The sequence below is a fragment of the Sesamum indicum genome, linkage group LG10 (assembly GCF_026168435.1).
Source record: "Sesamum indicum cultivar Baizhima isolate 11 linkage group LG10, ASM2616843v1, whole genome shotgun sequence".
Taxonomy (NCBI): Eukaryota; Viridiplantae; Streptophyta; class Magnoliopsida; order Lamiales; family Pedaliaceae; genus Sesamum; species Sesamum indicum.
The window spans coordinates 17,673,230-17,695,054 of NC_142666.1; the positions used below are offsets into that span (position 1 = coordinate 17,673,230).

The 21,825-nt window shown below is 33.8% G+C and overlaps 1 protein-coding gene across 5 annotated transcripts; it reads right to left on the reverse strand.

Annotated features, from left to right (window-relative positions):
• Positions 1-4,043: 4,043 nt before the first annotated feature.
• On the reverse strand, positions 4,044-19,962 carry LOC105171832 (putative triglyceride lipase). 5 transcript variants are annotated; one of them, XM_088885871.1, is made up of 18 exons: positions 19,539-19,956; positions 19,093-19,151; positions 18,223-18,304; positions 17,979-18,046; positions 17,392-17,461; positions 15,873-15,954; positions 15,535-15,599; positions 13,645-14,653; positions 13,456-13,514; positions 13,326-13,372; positions 12,818-12,863; positions 12,630-12,709; positions 12,163-12,279; positions 11,590-11,671; positions 10,999-11,124; positions 5,132-5,212; positions 4,460-4,585; positions 4,044-4,383 (listed from the first exon to the last, which is right to left on the reverse strand). In XM_088885871.1, the coding sequence occupies exons 1-18, from the start codon at positions 19,848-19,850 to the stop codon at positions 4,318-4,320; spliced, it is 2,577 nt and encodes an 858-aa protein (XP_088741997.1). In that variant the 5' UTR covers positions 19,851-19,956; the 3' UTR covers positions 4,044-4,317. The 5 variants fall into 5 exon arrangements, 4 of the variants coding, with proteins under 4 accessions (XP_088741997.1, XP_020553053.2, XP_011091375.2 ...); XM_020697394.2 differs by having other exon boundaries at positions 13,456-13,518; positions 13,649-14,653; positions 19,539-19,955; XM_011093073.3 differs by having other exon boundaries at positions 12,163-12,276; positions 13,456-13,518; positions 13,649-14,653; positions 19,539-19,954.
• Positions 19,963-21,825: the final 1,863 nt, after the last annotated feature.

Genomic DNA, 21,825 nt, shown 5'->3' on the forward strand with positions numbered 1-21,825 from the left:
ATGACTGGACTTAGCTATATCACTAAGCCAGCAAAGTTGTGTCTTTTACAATTCTTTAATATACTTTTATTAAGAGGTTTACATAAAATTTATTTGGTAGTTCATTTCACTAAATTAAAGTTCTAAATTTAGAGTTCTTTTTATATTAAATATGCAAATAATCCGCACCATATATAAAGCTTCTATTTGGTTTTATTACCCCAGTATAAACCTCCATGACCCCACCCCAAAAGAAAAAATCAAACATATTCCATTATTTCTCTTCTCTTCCCCTAAAATATTATTAAAGAATACTAATCATTACTATTCCAGTCTATTCCTATATATATAATATTTAAATATATTTATCTCATTATGTTTTTAGTACATTTTTAAATCCTTACATCAACTAAAAAGATATACATAAACCTCATCAACATGTGATAATATGAAAACTTGATGTGAAACCATTGATTAGTAAATCTTACTTAAAAATCTACAGTAGAAAATGTTCCCTCGGAAGTAAAATCCAATACACATCAAATTTTCACATTCATTTGCCAAAGCACCATTTCCACAAAATTCCAAAATAGAACCAAATAGAGTCTAAGCATGTTCAGTTGTTTTTCTGAAATAATAGCTTTTAAGTGACTCAAAACCTTCTATCAAGCACAAGCTATCGGACTCGGCATTTCCATGCTGGCCTAGAGTTAATAATCGCACAGCAAGGGAGACAAAGTATCATGGAGAGAATAAAATATATATGTACATAAATATTTGGGACAACAACACTCCTCTGAGGTTTTAAGCTACATAGTGATGAGTGCGTGCACAAATCATCATGGGAGACTCCATGTACTGTCTTTATATGTACATAACAAAGTATAACTTCCAGAACGATAAAAATATAAAAAACTTAGAATGTAAAAATTTTTAGCTGATGTAAGACTTCATTACAACTATTTCTACTGCCGCAATTGAAACATTACCATGGCTAAAAAATTACAAACTTCATAAGAATAAAGAAATTTGAGCCAGAAAAGATCACGTCTTCCCGAACTAGAGTCAGAAGACCTTCTATAAACTCCAAGCTCCCAGCCTTACACATTAATCTTTGAAAGGGAGAATCACAATATCAATAGACAGACACACAGCACTCGAACAAATAACGAAAAGAAAGAATTCAATACCCCAGTAAAGCAGAATACATACCATTTCCAAGATTGAAAGCAGTCAGCCCCGAGAATTTACCCTTCAAATGCCCAATGCTACGACACCCATCAAAAGATTTTTCGAATAATCCATATATGCATAACCACAATGCCGTTTCACATAAATGCAACCCAAAATCCAATATATTGCCCTCGAGATATTGAGTTTTTTTGTTTTTTCTCTGTTCAATTCTCCTTTCTCCCACTCTATGATTTTTGCTCTGTATCAACAAGAAATGGCGATTTGAAATGAGAATGAGAGTCTGAAATCACACTGGAAGGGTTGCAGAAAATGCAGCCATAATAGAACTCTCTCTTTCCTTCTCTATTTATATACGTATACGCATTGCATGCAGATTGATAGAGGGATCGGAAGAAAACCAAAATCCCCCCTCTGCAACTACTTTTTTTTCCTTTCTCTCGGGAATGGAAACTGATTTCCTCTGTGATCTTTCCTCTTCCTTTCTCCTTCCCTTTCCACTCTCTCAATCGATCACAATCGTCTCTGTTGAGCATCAAAACGCAGAGCCACCACAACGAACTACGTAAATGTTAAGATGGGAGCGGAGCACGTAAACGCAAAGATGGAATTTGGCGTACCAATAATGCCCCTATCTTCTGTTTGGAAAATTACAGTTGCTAAAACTTGTAAGTATAATTTAATATTTTCTTTTATTTAAATATATATATATAATAAAATGCTCATCTTCCAAAATAATAAAGTATATATATATATATAGGATTCAATCTAAATTTGAAAGCTTGGAATTGAGAATTTTTTTAGATTAAAATATTTAATGTATTATTTACTCCATGAAGATTAATATGAATACCTACTTTTATAAATTTAAGTTTATATATAGAATCATTCAAGTAAATTAATAAACATAACATGGACAATTAATTGGGTAAATAAAATTAAAAATGTGTATATCCAAATAATATTATCATTTTTATTTAATTAACCATTACTTCTTTTTAGTCTAGTAGCAAAGTTCTCTAGAGTTATATAATACTAATCATTATGACATGTCGTTCCTGTGTGCATATAATAAATTATTTTTATATTTTTAAATATATTATAAATAAGAATAAAGTATATAAATAAACACATCGCATTTTAAAAAATAAAAAAAATAATTTAGAGATATTTTATAAGCAAAAAAAAATTGGTATCACTGTGTTATAAATTTATGACAAGAATTTTCATATTAGTATAAATAGATAGTATAGGGATATAGATGAATAGAAGAATTTGAGTAGAGATGGTTGAAAATGCATAATGATATTTTTTGTAAAGGTGTCGCAGTATAAGTAAGCGCTATGAAAATGAGGGATTTTTTTCAGTACAAATTTAAGGATGGTCAATTGGCCAAGGGAATCGAACATTTGATCTAGCTGAAGCTCTTAAGTGTCAAAGATAGTAATGTGGAAAAACTGTCAGCATCTGTTTGCAGGGTACCTTGTCCTCAGCTCAAAAATCTTTTTCTGAACGAGTTGTCAAATTTAGTGGAGTGGAGAGTGGAGAAAGGTGCAACGCCCAATCTCTCTACTCTAGAGCTTTATTGTTGCAATAAATTGGAGATGCTTCCGAATGAATTGAAATACATCTCTCCTCCTAAAAACCTAACTATTAATGATATGCCAGAAAACTTCCAAGTCGAGGGCACGAGTCTGAGGGAAAGATTATTACAAACTCAAATACATACCTTCCATTCAATTTTTTTAATCAAATTAAATTTGAGGCGAACTTCTTGTCTAATGTTCACTTGGATGTGGATATTTTTGTTGGTCCTGTCTCTACCAGCTAAATAAAATTCCGTCTTTTTCTTGAAATATTACAATATTTCAAGTAATTGTTAGTAAATAGATGTGTTAAATGATAATACTTTTGATTTTCTGAATACAATATGATTTGCAGAAACCTATTATTATAAGCTCGTAAGAGCTTATTCAGGAGGCAAAACAAGAGTGATAATTATTAATTCGGTAAATGATACATTTGATATCTTAAGTTTTTGTTTAGAATTATTTTAGTCCCTCAAGTTCATATTTTATTTTAGCATCCCTAAATTTTAATTTTTATCGTTGTTTGGTCCCTTTACCCATTTTCCGATGAAATTGTGGCTAGATTTTGACTTTTTGATGGGTAGACTGATCAATTTAAGTTTGATTTTATCATTTTAGTCCCTTAAGCTTGTAAGAATATTATCAAATTAGTCCTTTTTTAGAAAGAAAATTATTATTTTCATTTTATATGGCGAATTTGATATAATTATTTTATGTGAATAATGAAAAGTCTGGACTCCTATGAACATAATAATAATATATTGCTTAACTCAAAATAAAATAATCTCTTTTCTTTTTCATTTTCAAAAGCAAAAAAGAAAATTAAAATTATGAACAAATAAAATTCATCTAATATGAAAAAATGCAATTAAAAAAATTTAAGTCAGCTTTTTTGAAGATAAGTCGAAAAATTAACTACTCCAATTTTGAAGAAAAAATTGGCAAAATTTACATTTTAATTAGGTCATTTAGTGAATTTAAAATATATATAAAATTCATATTAAGAGGTTTTCTAAATATATTAAATCCACTAAAGTATCTAGTTTGAAAAAAAAATGCATATCTATGCTGCTTGCTGAAATTTAAATAATATCAATCAAAAATCCAAACAAACAAATAATAAATGCTTCCATCTTTAATAATAGGATGTGGAATATTTACAATATTCGCTGTGAAAAATTCAGTATACATCCCACAAAATACACTTAATTGTTTCCAAAAATTATATCCAGAAACATATTAGTAATCTAAAATAGACAACCAAAACATTTTGTACAAAGTCAATGAAAACAAATATCTATCTATACATAAATCAAATTAATATTGTCTAAGATACTTGCACAGACAACCATGAGTAAGAATACAAACCAAGTGATGGGGAGTCTTGCAGTTCACATACAAGGGAATGATCGTTATATAAATGACACAAATACATATGTGAAGCTCATTCATCGCTCTCTAATCAGAAAAACCATAAAAAGCATATATGCTTGACCGACTGGCTTTCTTGTATAGTATAGGAAACTCCACTATGTTGTAAGTTCCTTATAAGTAAATTTCAAATTGACAGCTTTTGATCTGCTGGTGGTTGTCCTCCAACGCTTTGATAGTTAGATCTCACATTCTGTAAGAAAGCATCGGATTAGTCCATGTACATAGGACTTTGATATGTCAATGTGGGGATTGTGATAAATCAATACCTCCAACAATGTAATATAGTAGAAATCCTCCATATGTTGCATTAGAGCACTTCCATCTCTAATCGACCGAAAAATATTAATTTCTGTATTCAATATGTTCTCCACAAGTTCTTTCTCACCTTTCATCTGTTCAAAAGATTCAATTGAATGCAACATTAGGACACAACTAGGGCAACTTCTTCGAAATCAGAAAGAGACAATTAAGAAATTGCAAGTTAGATTGTGAAATGAATAGAACAAGAAGGAAAAATCAAACATATAAAGATAAGCTTTTATATGATCTGCACATCAGGTGGACGTACATTGACAATCACTCAAGTTTCTCTTGATAGAATAATTTTTTTGCGTAACTACAATAGATCGATCACCTATTAACTAAGTATGACTATGCAATGTGTATAATATGCTAAAATTATAAATTTGCCCCAGTAGTGTGAATGCTCCTGGCTTTTTGATATTTCCCTTTCTCTACAACGAGCTAGCATGAAAATTTAAAGTTTATATTCTCCCGTAATGTAATGATTCTAGTTTCTGAATATAGACATATATAAGTACAATAAAACAACAATGTTTCCCTCGCTTTAAATGAATGGACCATTATGAGAGAATCAGACAATACAAAAATAAACTCGAACTGGTAATGCATAAAGAAAAGAATGAATAAGAACATACAAATTCACTGACAAGCACATCAGGTGTTGCTTCTCCAATAACATCACCTTGATATCCGTCCTCCAGAACATCCACATTATCCTGAAATAGGATAGTTTACAGTTTGTGCATAACAAACAGATTACCATAACAAACTGATTCAAAAGTTGCACAACAAAGTTACACACTTTATAATGCATAATTCTACGAAAATAAGATGTACAGAATTCCCTGATAAGAAATAGATTACACAGTGTAAGTAGATGAGGAAAATTCAAAAAAAAAAAAAAAACCTTATATAGAGGGCTAAATTGTATAATAAATAAACAAGGAGTTGATATCATGTCAAGTAACTTCTAGTGTCAACAATATGGTGATTCCTAAACATGAACCAATTTTAATATGGTTTTGTCGCATTTATATCAGAAAAATCAAAATATTCATTTCATACTCAACTAGTTTAGTAGTGTAGTAGTACTACTCTGGGCGAGGTTTCAAGCAAAATAAATGCTTCTGAATCTTTTCAGGGAATTCTTTTGTTAGTATTTTATTTTAAAAAAGGGGATTGGTGATTGAAAGAATATTAGGTTGATTAGTTTGAAATATGGAGAACAAGGCTAGATCAACAAAAGAGGAGCAAGAAAGCTAGAGAGCTTGGAGGAGGACAGTTAGTAGTTTACTGCATAATTTTTCTCTACACATTTCATCTTCCTTGAATCCTATTTGTACTAGTTGGTGGAAGGTTCTTGATCATATATTTGTGATTGCAATTAATGGCTTGCTCAACAAAGCCATGAACTATCTAGAAAATTTCTCAAAATTATCTAGGATCTCTTAGGTTTCGTTAAATATCTAAGATATTACTCAAAAAGACACTAATTTTAATACTCCTTTAATATGTTTATGGGAGACTCCAATATTCGTGCATAGCTCTTCGAATTTAATAAACATATCTGCCAGTTGTTTTTCAGTGCTGCAGTACTTGAGATCAATTACTCCTCTAGTGGTTGCTTCTCGAAGAGAGTGGTATTTGATGTCGATATGTTTAGTCATATTATGCTGCATTGAATTTTTAGTTATGCCTACTGCTGACCTGTTATCACAATAGATTGTCGTGGGCTCTTCTTGCTTCTCCCCCATGTCTTCTAGAATTCTTCTAAGCCAAGTGGCTTGATTTGATATTACAGCAACTGCAATGTATTGTGTCTCTGCTGAGGATTGTGCCACTTGTTTCTTGGAAGCCTATGAGAATATTCCGAAGCTAAGTGAAAAAGTATAGCCTGATGTGCTTTTCATGTCCTCAGCTAATCCCCAGTCACTATCTGTGTATCCTACCAACCTTACATCATTAGTGGACCTATACCATATTCCAAAATCTTTCGTACCTCGTAAGTATCTTAGAATTCTTTTTGTTGTTCCATAGTATACTTAGATCGAAGTCTGCATAAACCTTGATAGTAGACTTGTGGCGAACATAATATCTGGTCTTGTGGCAATTAGATATAGCAGGCTTCCAACGAGACTTGTGTAGATAGAGCCATCAACCTTCTCTGATCGATCTCCTTCTTGTACTTTTCGCCGGTGACCGAAGGAGTAGCATTTGTCTTGCAGCTTTCTATTTTCAACTTCTTAAGTAAGAGTCTCCTCTTTTGACATATAAATATTCCCTCTTTCTCTTGATTTATATTCAATTCCGAGGAAGAAATGCATTAGGTCAAGGTCACTCATCTCGGTTGTCTTCATCATGTCTTCTTATAAGTCTTGAATCATCTTCTCATTGTTTCCTATACATATGAGATCATCTACATATAAGGAAACAATTAGTGTACCATTACCTTGGCTCTTTATGTAGAGAGTAGGCTCTTCCGAAATCCTTGATCCATGAAGTAATTATCTATTCTGTTGTATCAGGCTCTTGGCACTTGTTTGAGCCCATAAAGTGCGTTCTACAACCTCAAAACTTTTTCTTCATGACCTTTTGCAACAAATCCTTAAGGTTGTTCCACATAGACTTCTTCGTCGATATAACCATTTAAAAATGCAGACTTTACGTCCATTTCATATATTTTCAACTTTTTATTTGTTGTCATAGCAACAAGGGCTCTTATGGTATCTACACGAGCTATTGGAGCAAAAGTTTAAGTGTAGTCAATACCTGAAAGTTGTAAATATTCTTTTGCTATGAGTCAAGCCTTGTGCTTCTGTATTGATCCATGGGCATTCAGCTCCGCCTAGTAGATCCACTTTACTCCTATTACTTCGTTGTATTTTAGCTTGCCTGCGAGCTCCCATATCTTGTTCTTTTCGATCATCTTGATTTCCTCCTTGTACCCATACTTTATGTTTTGCAGCTGCCTCAAAATTCTTTGGTTCCTCCATGACGAAGTTGCATGTTTCGTATATATCACTTAGAAGCTTTGTTCTTCCTGGCAGAGTTTCTTCCTCAGTCTCTTCTATTCATGGTGACCTCCTGGATGATCCTCGTGCTTGTTGATTCCTCCTCTCCATCTTTGCATGGTCTGTGCCTTCTTGTTGTTGTTGTGGTCGTGTTATTTTATAAATCATAATAGTTTGTCTTTCTATATTTTCTTCATCCCAGTTCCACATCGCATTTTTCATCGAACTCAAGTTTCTTGGTTTTTAGGTTGTAAATTCTTTGACTGTGTGTGTGTTGTAGCTGAGAAATCCGCTATAAACGATAAAGTGCGCATGTACTAACAGCATAAGGAAGTTGAACACTGAGAATCCTCTGTCGCACATTGTCGAGAATAAGCGTACCCAAAGTCCGTGAATCACGATGGCTCCCATCAAAACGTCTAAAATTACGCTCACGCCAGATGTGATAAACTAAGGAACCAAGTAAGGCACGATAGGATGCACAGATCATGTGCTTGCCCCTCCATCTGCTAGCAGCCACAACACGTCGGTAGGCCACGGTCGGTTCAGCCAAGGAAAGCGAAGTGTGAGCTATATCACCCGCAAACGACTTCTCGAATAGGGGCAGTGAAAAGAATAGGTGACTGTGATTTTCCACTGCACCGTCCATACAAAAAACACAGGAGCTATCCAAGTGTCCATGGTAAAAAGCTTACCAAGTATGGCTAGCCAAAGGACAAAGGTATTTCGGGGGATCTTAAAGGGGCCTAGAGTAGTGAAGACCAACCTACCTTGGGACTCTCAGCCCGGAGCGATCGGAGCACCATGGCTGACGTCGGAGTCACCATCCGAGCTCGCCATAAAATGCGGTCATTACCCCATGAATGCATGGAAAGGAATGTGTAATGTGCTGAATATCATAAAGGGTATATGTGGGATCGCAGGAGGGGCCAACGCCATTGCCCATCCTCAATGCAAGCATCAACTCTGTTTGTCAGCCGTGTATTCATGAGGCTCGGTCCATTTGGAAATTGTCGAATAAAAGGGCCTAATTCATGCCAGGGATCCTTCCATAAATAGAACTTTGCCCCATCCCCAATAACATACTCAACAAATGGTCGAATAAGGGGATGCAGGTGGAAGAGTTTCCTCCAACCCCATGAACTCCCTCAATCTGACACCGTCCAGATAGAAGCATCTCACAGTCTCGTGTGATAGATCCAATCCACCTAGATAACTTGCTAGCCCTATTACCGCGAATAACTTGCTACAGTTTAAGTCCCATATCTAGCTAACACCCACTATTCAACAAAAACAACACACCTACTATTCAGTAGACACCACATCCCACGCATAAGGTGGGGTCAAACCCATAAGGTCATAGGGTTTCAGTTTCGCCAACTGAATTAGGTCTCATTTGTCAACTGTTGATGTACAATACCCTCTTCTTCATAGAACTTGTCGAATTCTGAGTTGTTATATTCTTTTCCTTGATCACTTCTGAGGACTTTTATGCTTCGGCTACTTTGATTCTCCACAAGATTTTTGAACTTCTTGAAAATCTTAAAGACTTCGGACTTTTCTCCATGTGGTATACCCAGGTCATTCTGGAATAGTCATCGGTAAATAGGATGAAATATCTGTTTGCTCATGCGATGGAGTCCTTGTTAGGAGCAAATGTCAGTATGAATAAGTTCCGAAGTTGCTTTAGCTCTCGAGGAGGTTCTTGAAGGGAACGACTTCTTGTGTTGTTTCCCTTGTAAACAAGCTTCACAAGCTCCCTCGATAGCTTGGATTTGTGATAAATTAGTCATCATTTTCTTTTGATTTTGTATTTTTAAGCCTTGGAAGTAAGTGGCCGAGCCTCCAATGCTATAGCCATGACTAGTCTTGTGTTTTCATAGCTGCACCGCCCAAATATTGGAGTTGTATGGGAAAGCATGTGTGCTCCTTCATTCTTACTTTCACACTTATAAGAGTTTTATCTTTGTTGTCATAAATAGTGTATGAATATCCTTTCTCCATCATTAATGATGCGCATACCTTTTTCTTGAGTTGATAACAACTAATCCTTTTTCCTTCGACCTTCGCAATGTGGCTATCCCCGAGTTTGACGTTTGCCTTCAATGACTTGTCCAATTTCTGAAAAACTCCTTATTGTATGTCATATGGTTGCTAGCGGCACTATTAGGTAGCATCCCCTGTTTCTGCTACTGAGTTGCACATGATTTCCTTTAAGCTTAGAATCTTTTTCAATGACGCTTATGAGTAATTTTTCTATGACCCTCCTTTTTTTGTATATCCTCCCCATAGGCTTTTAGTTGATTCACCCATTCACATAGTGTTGTATGATATTCATCAATAGTCTCAGAATCTTTCATTTTCATATTTTCAAAATCCCTTCTAAGGATTTGAAGTTTAAAAATACGCACCTTGTCACTGCCTTGATATTCCTTCTGCAAAATGCTCCATACTTCTTTCGTAGATGTAGCAACACTCATTCTTGCAAAAATTATCTGCTGTTGATGTTTAAATGTAAAGCCTCCGAGTCCTTTGTTCGTATTCCCCGATTTACCTTTCACGATAGATGACGAAGTGGAACTATTTCCGACAAAGTGACCCCTTCTTCTACTATCTCCCATAGTTTTGAGATTGAAATAAATTTTCATTTTAATGGCCCAATAATCATAATTTTGGCTGAACAAAATGGAGACTAAGATTTGTTTGGCTAATGAGGACATGGTGGTTTGGACAATAAAATTAGTGTGATAAGGAAGTGTTTAAGATAAGAGTACACGCCCAATATATGATCGGACGTTACCTTTCTCGATAGATGACGAAGTGGAACTATTTCCGACAAGGTGACCCCTTCTTCCACTATCTTCCATAGTTTTTAAGATTGAAATAAAATTTTCATTTTAATGGCCCAATAATCATAATTTTGGCCGAACAAAATGGGGACTGAGATTTGTTGGCTAATGAGGACATGGTGGGTTTGGACAATAAAATTAGTGTGATGACAAAGTGTTTAAAATAAGAGTACACGCCCAGTATATGATCGGACGTGGCTCTGTGGCTCTGATACAACTGATACCACTACCACTGTTAGTATTTTATTTTAGAAAATAGGATTGGTGATTGAAAGAATACTAGGTTGATTAGTTTGAAATATGGAGAACAAGACTAGATTGGAAGTTAGATCAACAAAAGAGGAGCAAGAAAGCTAGAGAGCTTGGAGAAGGATAGTAGTTTATTGCATAATTTTTATCTATATCTTTCATCTTCCTACAAGCCTATTTATACTAGTTGGTGTAACGTTCTTCATCGTACATTGTGGTTATTTGTGGTTGTAATTAATGGCTCGCTCAACAAGCCAGAACTATCTAGAAGATTTCTCAACATTATCTAGGATTCTAGGTTTCTTTAAATATCTAAGATATTACTCAAAAACACATTAATTTTAATATCTTTGAATTAAATATAAGTAGTTAAATTTGAATTCTAATACTCACTGATGCACTTCTGAGATCTCCAGCTGCCAAATAAACTGGTTGAGCTACATGACAGTATCCCATCAAGCGTGGCACTGTTGGTATTATGTCCCTATGGTTTACAACTCTCCAACTGTCCTTCACTTTCTGTTATCACAAAAACACAGATCTATCTCAAGATAATGAGAAACATATCAGTCTGAAGACCTCAACTTCAAGAGAACGAACCTTCAGCTTGAAAACAACTGAACTAGATAAAAATTTTAACTACATCATAAGCCTTTTATTATGCACTATTCAGAGGCTTGCCAAAGTAGTACATGAAGATAGCTATAAGCTAGTGTTAAATATAACCCCATTATCCACTTGTTCCATTTGCATCTATACCTTTGATATATATCGACTCCATGTGTGAACCTTTTATACGTTGTAGAACTTATTTCTGTTTTCATCTCATGCCATTACACTTTGGTGTTCATCAAATGGTAAATTAGCTACTGTGACATTGATGGAAGTGATAAAGTATCTACATGTTTCAAACTCAAAAGAAAATCATGTGACACAACACATAGAAGCATCATCTGACACATCATCTTTAATGGTGCAACTTACCTCATTGTAGACTTCAGCAAATCTTCTGTTTCCAACTCTAGGAGATCCAAAATTATACATGGTCACAGAAATAGCTCGGTGCCTAGTCCCAACAATAGAGATAATCAAATAAGACGCCCAACAACTATACCAGTCGGGAAGTAACACAAACCAAAATAGAAACACTTTGGTGGGAAAAGAAGATAAAACTTGAAATATTTAAGTCATTGTTCAAAAAAAGAAAAAACTCAATATAATTTGTTGGAGAAAACAACAAATATTGATTAGCGATAATTTGGAAACTTCATGCATTATTCATCAATGATTAAGTGGACAAACATCTAACTAAAAAGTAGACACCAACATGTTGTCAACTTAAATGTATACAATATATATGTTTGAATTCACCATTGACAACATAAGTCCATGTCATTTAGAACTAGAATGAGAAAATGATTACTAAGTTGTACACATATGCAGAAGGAGATAATATTACCCACATTCACCTCGACTAGACTAGAAAAACAATCAGGACAAACTTACTTACAAAGAGACCATAGGCAAGAACAAAATTTAGTTGAACAGAGAACTCACTTTGCTAATTGACTTGATGACAGTTCAAGAGCCAAAAGTGTAGCTAATGCACCCCCCAAACTATGTCCCGTCACATAAATATGCCATTTGGGAAGCAGATCCGAAGAATCATCTCTGCTACAAAGAACATTTAATTAGTGGACTTTGACATACATGGAACACAAGTATGTCTAAAACAATAATTTCCTAATATCCAGTTCTCATTAAGAAAGGGAATACTTTTCAACTATGCAAGCTCAAAGAAAAACATACAGGCATGGTTTAACATAATTGTTTCCCCTTTCCTAAAAAGGAATTCCTTCTCCTTTTCAAATTGGCAAACATGCAGGCTATGATTAATCAGAAAAAGATAGATTACCAGAAGACTAGGCATTACTGAATCATATTAAACTAGAATGTAATATCAGCAATCCGTGAATTGAGTTTTCAAAAGCGTTACTGTTCTTTCGTCTAAAAAGCATGATTACCTGTGACCAATAGCCTGTTTAATGAGTGAGATAAGTCTTGTCCTAACAGAATCATATGCACTCAGAAAACCACTATGAACCTGAAAAAAAAGTTATTTATGAATGATAACTGGATTAGAAGTCCACATCCATGTGTAGTATGTGCTGTGTGCAGATGTAAAATTGAACTTAAAAGATATGAACTGTACCTGAACTTCTTGCTTAAAATCACCACCTATCCTTTCAGGATTTAGTCTGTACTAGCAAAATAGAAGTCAGTATAGCAACACTAATAAGCCTCTGGATCATGGGCGAACTGGAGATCCAATACATATGCAGATTTCATACTGTCATTTAGGTAGGAGGTCAACATATTTTAAAACAGGCACCTGTACATGCCAGACATGGTGTCTTGGTCGGGTCTAGAGACCCATGGGTCTTGAGTTGGGTTTAAGGGCCTAGGTAGGCTTTGGGTATAGAATAATTTTTTGGATCTTCATCAGGCTAAGATCCTACCCATTTACAGACCTAGTTTCAAGTTAATCACTAGTTGGCACTAGATATATCACATATGGAGAAATTCTCAGCATACTTCCCAAAAACTTTTAACAGGTTCTTATCAATATTTCAAATTAAAGGTTTAACTAAAAGATAATCAAGGGGAAAAAAGGAACAGGAAAAAATTAAAGCAAAATTATTGTAAATTAAATACATTACCCGGCAGGAACTAGCATCAAATCTGTCCGGAGATCTTTCCACCTAGACTGGAAAGATCAAATGTCAGCACACAAACCAGGAAACTAGAGATAACTTTTTCTGCACTGATTAGAGAAATTATGGAACCTACTTGTTCTGTTCCTCTGAAAGCTATAACAAGTCTTTTTCTTTCAAGGTCACGCCAAATTGCTACCTGCATCCCTTATAGAGTCCACAATCACTAAGAGAATTCTCTTTTGATCATATAACCATTTAATCAAATGATAAGACAGTAGTGATGTATATCTAGCATAAGGTGCTGGAAAGATCAGATAGAAACTTGCCTGAGTGTCTGTTTCTGAATTATCCAAGAAGCAAATTTTTTCAAACTCAGATTTAATAAATGTTGGATGGCCCAATGCATTTGCTAGCATTGCCCAGGCCTCCATGGCACTCTCAGCTGTTGAGAACAGTGCCCTCATCTCCTCAGCTTCCTTCTCATTCAGTACTAACCCATTCGGCTGACTTGTTAATGTTTTACTTTCTTCGACTCCAGGGTCATCAGTTTTCAATTCCACTGAAGTATCTTCACTCTTTCCAATTACACCTGCTCCTTTGTTCAACTTAGAAACTGCAGCATTTACAACCATTAATGCACCCAAAATTGAGTCAGTTTGCCGTAATATATCTTGTGTCACTTTCTTAATGTCTGGTAGAGATGTCTGCGTTGTGTTTACAGGCGCTGATCCATCCTTTGCCTCATCAGTTGCTTCCTGATTACTTGGAGTTGCGAGTCCAGACTCAACATAACTTGCATCAGCAATTTCACGAGACTGCGAGCCAATATTCTTTAGTAAGTCAAAGCCTTCCCACTTTATTTTCTCAGGAGCAGGAAAACCAAGTTTTTGGACGACATTTTGATTGACAGAATCTGCTAACTTCTTCCAGAACTGCTTGTCAGACCATGAATTCTCCCCAACTTGACTATCTTGCGAGGATTTATGCATATCATCCATTTTGTGCTCCGCTTTATTGGTGCTTTGCTTTTGGCTTGTTTCATTTGTAGAGCCCTCTTTACTATTCTCCTGCTCTAGATGCTTATCAGTCTGTACGTCAGGATCACTGGAAGTTTTGTAATTGGAAAACCAATCCTTCTGCAGATATGAATCATTAATAGACTTTAGCTGTCCAAAAGCAAACTGCACGAACTCGCGTGCTTGAACAGTTTCTGACCCAACAAGCATCTTAAGTGCAGGCTCAAAACCATTTTTCTGGAGAAATTCAGTGACAACAGGAATTTTCCACCATTTCTTTTCCTCATCCATTTTCTCAAAACTCTTGTACTTGACCTGAGATGCATTTAGGAAGAAAAGTAAGTCATATACGTAAAAAAATACAAGAAGGGTATCTCAGACAGTCATGTATTCAGCTAATTAATCTATTCATGCAGCCATAAACATTTATTGCCAACACTATTTCACCAGATGTCGGAAAAACATGTTATAAGTTACACGAATTTGTGTTACCTTTTGTCCAGCTCAAGTTCAGAGAGCCATCAACCATATGAATTTTATCATTCTTAATTAAACTTTTTTTGCCCCCTAAGGTAAACTAGAATTACTTATGTCTAGGTAGGCTGTTTGGCAAGGACCAACCTGTTTATTGACAAAATTGAAAACAAGAAAATATTATAAGCAGTTTTAATCAAAGCAGAAAAAAGAGTATTACTCCCTTACGTTTTGAAATTAAGATGATTTGAATCTAAAACATGGAAGTCCAAAGTGTTTGCTTCTAAGAATAACTATGATTTTTTCCTTCTAAATTTGCGCGATAAAGAAGTTTATTGCATACTTGATTTTGCATAGTTCATTAGATAAACTAGTACTGTTTTATATCTTTGGATTGTCAAAAGTAGGAAATGCAAGGAGGATTTAGTATTTATTAAAGCCACAAAAGAGGAACAAGGACAATGTGAAAATATTGGTGTGAACCTTTAAGACATAATACGCTTTCATTTAATTGATGCTTAATCTAACTTCTAGCAAAGACCATAAGAATCCAGCTACAATTGAACTCTGGCTGGTAATTTCTTAATTCTTATAGAAATTTATGCTTAGCAATAGGCCAATAAGTACCAAAAATAATTAAAAGCTTTTTCACATAGTTGTACTTGGGACCTGCCTTATGAGATAGGATCTAGATTTTCCAGGGTTTCACCAAAGCAACTTACCTCTAGCTCTATCTTTCCGCCACCTCCCATCCCTTCCAAATCAAGAAGCACTTCATGCGAATTTCCTATCAAATACGCAGTTCGTCAATTCATTGGTGAGAGTTTCCTGCATAAAACAGATGTACCCTTTTCTGGAAATGCTAGAATATGCAGCTTATACCATGAAGTGAGGGCAAAATCAGGTCAGATTCATTTTTTTGTTAGTGGAATAATGTTTGTTTTTCTAATAAAATTTAGAGCTGTAGTAGAAATGACATCTTCAAGTCGAGCAGCTTTAGGCTAGATATAAATAAATCAGCGAAAACACTGATGTGATGCATGCAGTGAATAAAGCTTACCGTCACAAAGGTTTTCCAAATCAATACCGGCATTCCCCATGCGTTTGTGTGGAGTCACAAGATTTGCATCCCAAGCTGCAACCTAAATATTTTATAAGAAGAACTGAAACAAGCAAAGAGAAGTATTGCCCAAATTATAAGACATGACAATATCTAATATGAGAAATGGTGTACTTCTTATGAGAACAAAACAAACAACCTCCTGAGTTTTTCTTTCCCTTTTAAGAATTAACTTAAATTTGATTAAATTCTTAAAATGCGAATAGAAAATATAAAATTGATACTTAACATTATTTTACATGTTCTGTCATTGGACATAAATTAAATTTGTATACAGATGACCCTGGAGACTTGTTCGCGAACAATGTTTCAAGTAGTGTCTTGGAGTGAATAAGTCACAAATCTTACTTCAATTTTCCTTTCGTCGTTCGGCTTTGCAAAAATCCATATATGAATTTGGATTTAAGTGAACGAACAAAGGGGTAGGGTTTTCTCCTCTCATGTCCGTATCATTCATCTTAGGCATTTCAATTTGAAAGTCCATGTGTATAGCAATTTGGAAGTACCAGTACTTTATAGTTTAGATCAGACCTAAAATTGAATAGCTTTTGCTAAGCATGTAAAAGCCTGTGCATGTGCATTGACAAATTTCAACTTTAATGTGCCCTTGTCAAAGTGAGCAGAAATTGGCAACATCCAAATTTCAACTCAAGTCTAGCTTCAATCCTATTTCCTTTCTCTTTTCCAGCTGAAATCAATATAGGACTATGCCTTCGTTTTTCATCAATTACCCAGCAAGAGAAAGTTGAGAACATGTTTCCCTTCTCTTTGGTGAACTATTCTTTTTATTTTCTCTTCTTAGGCAAGCATGTTCATCTTTAAACCTGCTTTCTTCCTACTAGCACTTGGTGGTTTAGTGAGAATCAATTCCCAAATCAAGCTATCTCTTTGTTACTTTGCATGCCTTCTGCTTGTTAAATTGATCAAAAGATGGCCTTCATTTTTATTCTCCTAATTGATTACAGGATTCCCTCTGATTTTCTTTTCTTCCTGTGTATTTGGGTTCCAGAACTCTGCAAGACCATTGTGAAGAATTCAGACTTCTATATGTTTTTTGATGTGTTAAAGTATATCAGGGTGGAATGAAGACATCCCTAGCCAATGTGAACGCACACCTGTCACTGCTCCAAACATGACTCAGTGTAATCCTCATAGTTCACATACAATAGCAAGTCTGGCGTTATTAAAGCATTTTGTTAAGCATGATGTCCATCAATGAACACTCTTCTAATCATTACAAAACTTGCAAAAAATTGTATATAGATTACATTCTTCAATACATAATAACTAGACTGCAATTACTTGACTTAACTAGAAGAAAATAGCTTGGGTTAATAAGAAAGCAATAATAGAAGACACTTTATAAAGGTAACTATGGTGAAATGTGCTTATCAGGGGAGAGAGACGAAAGAAGGAACTACCATCAAATAGGAAAGAAATAATAGAAAACTATAACAACCTGAAGATTGTGCATTGGTGGTTGTTTGATGTTCAAAGCAAACTCCTCATTCCATGTGGGTTCTTTCGTCCTGAAATTTTTCGGTGAAAAATATCATTCAATGTATCACATGATCTTTAAAATCAATGCAACATGCTCTCTTAAGGATTAAAGTGAAAATTATCTAGTGCATAAACTATGAACAATAGGTGATCTAAGGACACAGTGCGCATAGTAAGTCAATGGATGGTCGGCTGCAAAATAGAATTTGTAATTTGCTAGAAGCAGAATTAAACAGATAGTTGCGTTTCATATCATATAATTTTGGCTTCTCAGCAGGGACTAACATGCACAATCTCTTATATGTTAACTTCTGAATCATTTGAAAACTGATATGAAAAAAGGGCAAAAACTGACCTATCTATGCATGCCACAAGGTTCCAATGTTAACCTAGTATGTTCATAAAATGGTACAAATTTCAGTTGCATTGAACCATGGGGCCAAACAATATGTCATTCCCATATGAAGTTGGCAGTTTTCTATCTTAGGTCAAATGCAGAATATCAGGGAGTAGGGGAACTAGTAAACCAACATACAAGCAACTTACCCCCATTTGACCTTGCTTTTGACTACTTGACAGTCCAATTGCACGATCACATATGGATCACTAGTTCCCTGAAAATCAGACAATGACAGTCATCACATAAAATCAATTAACCTCAAGGATGGATTTAACCATAGTATCATTTCATCCTCAAGCAATGATAATCTAAGCTCACTGCAGAAATAGCAAAAGGCAATCTGGTTGTTCTAGTTTCTGATGGGGAAAGAATTACAGAACATTACCCTACCCATGGATCCATTGCAGGAAAGTTGAAACCTTTCTTTAGCTTAACAAATAATTGGCCATCATAAATTTCTCGTAGAAATGACCTGAAAGTTTCAGTTAGATAAGGAAAGCATTAAAGCATCTGAAGGGCAGAAGATCATGCCTATTAAAACCTGGAAATCATCGCCTTATAAAAAGAACATGAATCTATATGCTAAGTAACTTATGTGCAATGCAATTAAGATATTAGCAAGGTCTATAGACAATGAGTAGACCCAGAGAGCAATTTTGCATTATTAAGTCTTAAATTCAGTACTAAATGCAAATATATATGGAATTTATGTCTTTCTGATACGGAATTTGTCATACTTGGCTTTCATGGAATATTTTGTATGCCAAAAGCTATTTGTTTATCCAACCAGAGTAGGAAGTTCTGAAGGACACAATAGCTAGTGAAGCTTCCAAATTCACAGTCCAGAGAAAGAAAAAGTATATATATATATATATATATATATATATACTGAAAATGCCAAGATTTATCTCAGAAGAATCTCAAATTGCCAAGAAGATATGGAAACATATCTTAGACAGTTGATCTTCACAAACATCTATGACACATTAATTTGAATATAATGCTGCATATCAGATTGAATTCACATCGCAAGCCTTATGCTATGTTGGACTTTCACTTTTATGAGGAAAAATGGAAGTATCAGAAAGTAAATACAATGTACCACCACTTGAAATGAGAACTGTTTTCCTAACTAAGATCCCATGACCAAACATAGCCCACATAAACAGCCTTTTAAAACATCATGTTTATGCATTATGAATATTTTCATTTCCAATATGTTATAGTTATCTGTGATAACTGAATGCAAAAACTACATACTCTGAGAGGAACACTGTCTGGCACTTTGCTGCATCCATTTCACGCTGGCCAACTTTCTCCTGGTGAAAAATGTACAAGATAAGGAGCAAATTTAGAAAAAACTATGAATTACCAAGAACAGAAAAATAAATTGTAAGATCGAAGAAATATTAACATATCACAACCAGAGGAAAGAGGAAAATAGTAGAAATCTTTCACCAAATATTTTCCCATCAGCAGTTAACTAAAAATCATTTCAAGAGAGGCTGGTGCACAATTCTTTCAGTTCTACAATAGTGAAATTCCATCATACCCCAAATAAAAAACAACCCATTAACCAAGAACATGAATTTCCCAATTTCATCCCAATTTCTCGTCACGTTCCACAAAACAAGAAACCCACCCAAATAAGAAAAAATATGTACATATAGAAAAGAATTGATGAAATTAGAACAAGGGAAAATTACAGGCGGAGTGGTGTAAGCTTCAAATGCAAAACCAGCAAGAATAACAGCCAAGTTAATATCAAACGGAGGCCTCTCATTTCCACTCTCCGTCGAAACGGACTTCTCAATCTCAGCGCTGCTACTACTACTAGCACTTGCTTTGCAATAGCTAGTGAACCTTGAACGCAAAACCCCATGAAATTTCTTGGCCGAAAACAGATTCTTGGAGAGCAGAAGTTTCTTGGAGAATGAACAAGAATGAGGGTTCTTAAAGTGAATGAGTTTTGGGGAGTTCAAGGGCAAGAAATGGAGGTGGGATTGGAGAGTGGCCATGGATGAAGATGGACTTGTGTGAAATATTAATGTAAAAGGAAGAAATGTGAAAGCTCTATTGGTGATTGAATTCTTGGAGTAGTGCCGTATAGTCTTAAAGCACTTGAAACGAAAAGTGGTTGATAGAATGTACGCGAAAGTGGGAGGCGCCGGGCAACGGTCATATCTCCATTTTTTTATTTTTCATTTTCTCATAATTTTTTATTTATTTCAAAAAAAATGAGAAGATTACATTATGATTAGTTTTGTTTTTGGATTATTTTTGAGCTTTTGACGAAAACAGAGAGAAAAACTTAAACAAAGAACTATATTATTTATCAATAAATCTAGGACATGTAAATAATTATTTTTTTTAAAATGTCAAGTTAATTTAATATTTATCTTTATTTAATTAACTTAATTTTAGCATAACCTTTTTTTTAATTTTTTATAAAACTTATTAGACATGTTAGATAGTTAAAAAGAAATGTTCATTTTATAACTAAAGAAATTTAAGTAAGGATAAATTATATTTTATCATCCAACCATGGCCGTTTCTACACTTTATCATATAAATTTTTTTATGTCAACTTATCATCTTAATTGTTCTCTTGATTTTTCTGGTGGAAAAACTTCATGTAATATTTAAGAGCAATGTACGGGTAAAATATCACATCTCAAGTGCATATGATCCTTTTCCAGGGGAAAAATCACATGAAAATTGATCATATATGACAAAATATAAATTTTACAAAATTAAAATGATAAGTTGATACAAAAAAATAGAAAAAAATCCAGAGACCACTCTATGATAATAGGAATATTTAAAAATCCCCATATGAAAATTAAAGTATTGAATACCCCCTATGATATAAAATAAAGTCTAAAAAATATCCTCCGTACAGAAATTGACCTACACGCGTTTTTGACTGCAAATTTACTATAAAAATGCCTTTTTTGATATTTTTACCCTTCTCACATCTAATATATATAATATTACATAGTTATTAATAATAAAATATTATTTTATATAATAATTATTTAATTAAAATATTATATATATTTATTAATAATAAATATTATTTTATATTAATAATTATTTAATTATTTATATAATACAATATAATTTTAATTAAATTAATTAAAATTATATATTTAAAAACAAAAAAAAAAGCGGCGGCGTCTTCTTAAAAATAAAAATTTAGTAGATAATATTTTTACAAACAAAAGAAAATAACAAATTATTACCTAATTTTTTGAATAAAAATAATATATATTTACATCCATGCTAATCGAATATTAATATAGATATACAATTGATGTTTTTTTATGAATACAATAACTATTTCTATTCATACAAATTATAATGTTTTGAATTTATATTATTCAACAAATATAATATCAATATTAATCCTTATTTTTATTTAACTATTATAATAATTTATAATTAAATAATAAAATATTTTATCATTTTTGAAAGTTAAAAAAATTAAATAGTAATTTTTTAAATATTAGTGAGAGAGAGAGAGTGTGTGTGACGTCCCAAAGATTATAATACATAATTATAGAATTAATTGGTAAATCTTTATGAAACTTAGTTGATTAGTAAATAAATTATATGTCATAATTGGACTATAATAAAACTTGAACGGATTAAATTAGAGTTCGTTATAATATTTGAGAGCAAATGATATTAAGAAAACTAAGAAGGACGTAATGGGTATTTTAAGAAAAGTTCAAATTGAGGGGGAGATTATACAACTCTATTCTTTTCCTTAGCCTTGGTTTTTATTCCATTGAGTTTTTCCAGACAAGATTTTTAACGAGGCAGGATGTATATAATAAGAGGTATGCATTCAAAGGGGAGTATTACATATACATGTATATATGAATGCATATACATCTTGATATTCATTTTTATTCTCCATTATATTATACGCTTTTGTATCCCCCATGATGATTTATAATTATAATAGTTGTGGTGTATTTTGGTGGT

What these genes read in the sequence shown, in the direction of transcription:
- LOC105171832 (XM_088885871.1), bottom strand. Translation starts at nt 19,850, where the DNA reads ATGGCCACTCTCCAATCCCACCTCCATTTCTTGCCCTTGAACTCCCCA. An exon ending in TTCCTGCAATGGATCCATGG is followed by an intron (nt 18,047 to 18,222) that starts GTAGGGTAATGT and finishes TCTGATTTTCAG; the next exon opens with GGAACTAGTGATCCATATGT. An exon ending in CACCAATGCACAATCTTCAG is followed by an intron (nt 15,955 to 17,391) that starts GTTGTTATAGTT and finishes TAAAATATTTAG; the next exon opens with GTTGCAGCTTGGGATGCAAA.